Here is a 5,555-nt window from a genome sequence, read left to right on the forward strand (position 1 = left end):
TGGTTCATTCCAATATTTGAAAAAAAGTCAAACCTACGTTTCGTATTGATAGCAATGGGCGTATCAGCTGACACGAACAATACATACATTAAATATACGGCAGTCTGTAGCGGTGTAAATTTTGACCGCGATAATCCGGTAAACTCATAATCCGGTCGGGCAAACACATCTGTCGGGAAAAATCACGATCCGGACCGATTCTGGCCTGGAACGAAAATATCCGGATTGACGCACTCCATTGCAGAACGGACAAACATTACATAATGAACACTAGTAAACAGTCGGTAGTAAATTAGTTCGCTGTCATTGATGAAATTCCATATTACAAGTAAACAGCTATTAACTTGTGAGGTCTATAAATAGCTTCGTCCATAACACGACAGTGTAAATTTCAGTTCACACCGAAAACCTAGCAGTGCAGGAGGGAATTGAAGCTTGTTAACAGTAAGTGTTTGGAGATTTTCAGTTTCAGGACTGGACTATACTATAGTATAAAGACTAGACATTGTGTTATAACTAATAATTTTACATTTTATCATGTAAGTAACTCAATCTGTCCTTATTAATTGGCGTTTCAAGCCTCCACACAGCTAGCTTGCACGCCATGGTTATTTTAGTAGGTGCACGGCTCAGAGCATAATACACATATGTATATTTCGTGCTCCATTGCATTTTGCAAGTTGTATCATCTCAAGATATAAATCGAATAATGTTTGGGGTACATAAAGTCCCACCTGTCGACAGCCGAGCGGGTCGAGCATGACTTAAAATGAGGCCAGGCATGAAAAGTAACTTACTTGACTTTGCTTGTTATGTTGTGATTTGACATGGGTTAGAATATACTCATGTTCCGGCATTTTTCAACCTATGTTTTTGTTTGTTTTGTTTTTACCGGCCGCCTCCTAGGTATTGACAATTTAGGGCCTTAGCATCACTGACGAGTCCTAGAAAGCCAAATCAGCTTATTTTTCAACACACAATTCGAGTGTAAACACGATTACTATATTTTTTACCGTAAAATACATTCAAAATGTCAAAATGTTACATTTCGCTCCCGTCCACGCGTGGTCAGGTGGCGCAGTCATTACACTAGCCTTTCACCTTAACGACCTAGGTTCGATTTCCCGATCCCGACCATGTGGTTACCCGGGTACTCCGGTTTCCTCCAACAGTAAGATTCGCGCGCTTCTATCTTGGCCAGCAAGAGTAGTTAATATAAGTTGCTACATCTTAAAGGGACATCACGGTAAAAACGTTGTTATTTTCATTGAATGTACTTCTGTGCTATCCCAATATTTAAAGTCGATCCTCATGTCCAGATTGACCGCTCGATTTAGTTGGGAATCCCCCTCTAAATTTAGCTTGGAAATTATTTTTAAATCTTCACGTGACTGTTTTGAAATCGAGGTATTTTCATTTGTAAACACAAACACACGATAGCTTACAAGCCGAACTATTCCATCTGGGTTAGTTGGATAACGATGTTATACATTGGTTTAAATTTTATAATAACACGTTCTACATATATTCCGACGCAAATATGTATGTGTATATAAGTGTAAACACGGTACATATAGAATAGTAATAGTAGCGATGTACTGGTACAGACTGCATAAATATTACCGAGTTTGTTATGGCCAGCTATCCAACAATCAAGCAGAATACGAGCAGTCCTATTACTGCAGTAATTTTTTTCATGTTTGAACTGTTCCAATCTATTGTACTGCTTCCTCAGTGTAATTCTAAGATTGTCTTTGACCCATTTTGCTATTATTCTCTTTGTTGCGGAAGCTGTTACCGTTTTCAACCGCAGTCGATTCAGATGGGAAGCCATTTTTGTTTTCAGGTGTTGTAGTTTGTTATGCGCAGTGTTATATTATGCCACAACATTTACATATCCAGTCTGTTGATCAACGAATTGTGATAACCTTTTTATAATCAATAATTGATGTTTTATGTACAGATATCATCAAATTCGAATGGTTATTGTTCATAAGGTTATTTTTTTAATATATACGCAATTGAATGATCAATACAAAATATAAATTAGTCTACCGTTACATCCTTTTAAATACAGTTTTATTTTTAACGCGAAGTCAACATGTGTTACTGTAGAACTAAATTCAGTGGCTGTTGGTAGATGTCCATAGGTGTATGCTTCCAATTCACAGTCGAATGTTAATGTTTCAAATTGATGACATGTTATTTATAATTCTATGTGAATAACACACAAAGCGAATAATAAGCATGGAACTGTTTCCATATATGAAGGTTATTTTCATGTTTTAATGTTTCTTTCAGAGTTCTTACACACAAAGACAGTCACAAAGATGGGGTCGAATAAATCACTTGATTGGATAGTCGACTTAGACAATGCACATGATCCAAAATATGGGGAGCCATTTCAAGTACCAATCGTAGCAGCCACCAATGAAAACTTCAAAGAATACGGCAATTTAGTTACAGACTTTGACGCCGAAGAGGTTGAAATCGTTCCCTGGCCTGTAATGGGCAGACGGCCATTATGCAATGGAACAGGTATATTCGGCGGAGTCGCTGAAGGTGACTTTCTTCATGAATGGGTTGGTGACAAATGTAAAGCTACAAGTACGGCGATCGGTTGGGGGGTCGACAGTGATTTTTTCATATGTCGATTAGGAAAAGGCGTCGATCCGGACCACAAGACGAGGGTTTTGGTTCGGGAAGCAAATAATCACCCCGACGGAAGTCAGTGTTTCTTCCCAAAGGAAAAACTTCCATTTGTGGCGCTGTTTGCTCTTCCTGGCGATGACGTCAAGTTAGAAGATTTCATGGCGTTCTACTCGGATGGGAGTTTCGGATTTCATATTCGACCGAACGTTTGGCATCAGCCCATGATTCCTGTGAGTCAGAAAGCAGTGTTTAGGAACAAACAAGGCGCTGTCCACGCATGCGTTGGTCTCGATACCGTCAATGAGTTTGGGAGATTTCTCTCTGTTCCTCTCAAAATTCACAAAGCGGAGTGATGCAAATTATGTACTAGCTACATAGGCTAAGTAAAATCTTTGACTTTGACCTTCATTTAATGTCACAAAAGGTCAGATGATGAAATCTTGACAATTTTGACTATATGTAAAAAAAATAATTTCACAACACATTTTAAGGAGTACATCTTAATTAAGAAAACTGGTATGTTTCAATGTCGTGTCGTTAAAGGTCAATGTCATTGATATACATATAGAATATTTTTGAACATTTTCAAACGATTATACACTCAAATCCCATGATATTAGAAAATAGGTCAATTCCAAGACTACGAGGTCAAGTTAAGATAAACAAGTACTGATTGTAATGGGAACCATTACAGATGTCCCCCAAACGAGCCCACAGTGCTATCATTGTATTCAATATCACTCATAATCCGTATACAAGTTGTTAAATTCATGATATAGAAAGCACTCAGGTCCCTAATAAAATTTATACATACCTGATTTACTAACCACCATGCAATTCATTGTATTCTGTATAAAGTCAGTGTTATCGTCATCTTGAAGCATTTAATATTTTTTCCTTGTTACTTAATTCAGTGTAATATGTTTGTGTCAAACACCTTTATATCTTCGGTATTAAGGCTGTTAAATAATTGAAAAAGAAACAGCTATTTGGGTTTCTTTAATAGGCAATTTGATCGTATAGGGGGAAAGGCGTTAGCACAACACCAACCCACTATATGTAAAATGGCCAAAGTAGTTCTTGCTCCAATTGCTTCAAAGTTATTCAGTGTTTTTTTTGTTGCTCCCATTTTCTATGTATTTTCCAAGTCTTTCCAAAAAAGGCCAGTTTTTCATAAGTTCCTCCTGTTTTCTGTGTATTTCATAAGTTTTTCCTTAAAAGCTAGTTTTACATATAGGGGAAAAAGCTTCAGCACAACACCAACCACACTATATGTAAAATGGCCAAAGTAGTTCTTGCTCCAATTGCTTCAAAGTTATTCACAGTGTTTTTTGTTGCTCCCGTTAAAATTGTACCAATCAAAGACCACAATTTTGCTAGCATAGCAACCAACCTTTTCGAAAGTGTTTCCATGTTGTTCGCTATCCTTCATAACCCCTATGTACAAATTTTCATCTTAATCCGACGACATTTAAATTTCGACCAATCAGAGGCCACTATTTTGTTCCCATGGCAACTGGGCAACTGACCTTTTTGAAAAGGTTACCATGTTGTTCACAATCGCTCATAACCCCTATGTACCAATTTTTAGCTTAATCCGACATCATCTAAATTTCGACCAATCACAAGCCACCATTTCATTACCATGGCAACAAATCTTTTCGGAAATGTTATCACGTTATTCGGCATCCTTAAAAACCCATATACACCAATTTTCACTGAAATCGGAGACCGAAATCTAAAAACAGGAAGTGGGCTCTTGCGACCATCTTGGATCTCTGATCGCGAAAAAAACACCTGGTTGCACACCCCCATACACTAACGAGTATGTCTATGAAGTTTGATGATGATCATCCCAGTAGTTTCTGAGAAAAGCGTCGAAAATCTCCGCGGAGGAAGAAAGTGGAAGAAATAAAAATAATGATTAAATAAGTATTGATATAATAATCCGAATTTTTATGTTAATGACCGTAGCGACTAAACAACAACTGTTCTGATACATAATGACAAAATTAGATGATCTGACCACACGGGAACATTGAACGATGTTTACTTGCCGAAATATACGCAATTTAATTCCAATCCATACCGCCTCGCAGCTTCTGGTCGCCATCTTTGTTCAAATCAAAGCATCTGTGCGTTTGAAAGAGTCAGTAGTGCAAAGCTTCTAAACGATCTTGTGATGCAAATTTTAAGATTGTAATAGAAACGAAATATGAATTTTAAAATAATTTGATTTCAATTACTTATGCTTTAGGTTAGCGAATCGTAGCATTTCATTACGATGAAACTTTAATATTGCACTCAATACTGATCACAATATTTTTATTTAGACATTTTTTATTTCTTTCGCTTCATTTCATTTTAGTGTTGATTTAGATTTCCCAATAAATTCGCAGGAAATGAATTTGATGACGTAACCGGAAGCCCACATGCTATTAGAACGTGACCCGGAAAACATGACGATAATAAAACAGAAGATCATTGAACATTACCGGATTATTTTCGCATTTTTTGAGACACCAATATGCCAAAATACAACGGAAGGTAACACGGATTTTGTTCATAGCAATCGTATCATGTAAAACGAACAGTCATTGCGAAAATAGCTGTATTTGTTTCACCTAGTTGGGCTAGACCTACTTTCGTTTTACAGTTTAGTAGGAGTTTACAGATATGGTCATATAAATAATTCATCCTCTCAACCATAGTCGATCTAGTTACTTATCTGCGGGATTTGTCTATCAAGAATATTTGTACTTCTCATGTACAGTGCATCTTTGTTTAATTTGACTGATCTGCAGGTCTGATCTCACTACCCTCAGCTGACCCTGACACAGGGGCATATGACTGGAGCTCATAGCCTGTCATTCTACTCTTTGACTCACAAACTGTCACAGGTT

General features: G+C 37.2%; 1 protein-coding gene across 1 annotated transcript; it reads left to right on the forward strand.

The window, feature by feature from the left end:
* The first annotated feature begins 346 nt into the window (after positions 1 to 346).
* Positions 347 to 3,532, forward strand: LOC117321007. Its single transcript, XM_033875488.1, has 2 exons — positions 347 to 444; positions 2,302 to 3,532. The coding sequence occupies exon 2, from the start codon at positions 2,331 to 2,333 to the stop codon at positions 3,003 to 3,005; it is 675 nt and encodes a 224-aa protein (XP_033731379.1). The 5' UTR covers positions 347 to 444; positions 2,302 to 2,330; the 3' UTR covers positions 3,006 to 3,532.
* The last annotated feature ends 2,023 nt before the right edge of the window (positions 3,533 to 5,555 follow it).

Source organism: Pecten maximus, unplaced genomic scaffold, assembly GCF_902652985.1.
Source record: "Pecten maximus unplaced genomic scaffold, xPecMax1.1, whole genome shotgun sequence".
NCBI classification, from domain to species: Eukaryota; Metazoa; Mollusca; class Bivalvia; order Pectinida; family Pectinidae; genus Pecten; species Pecten maximus.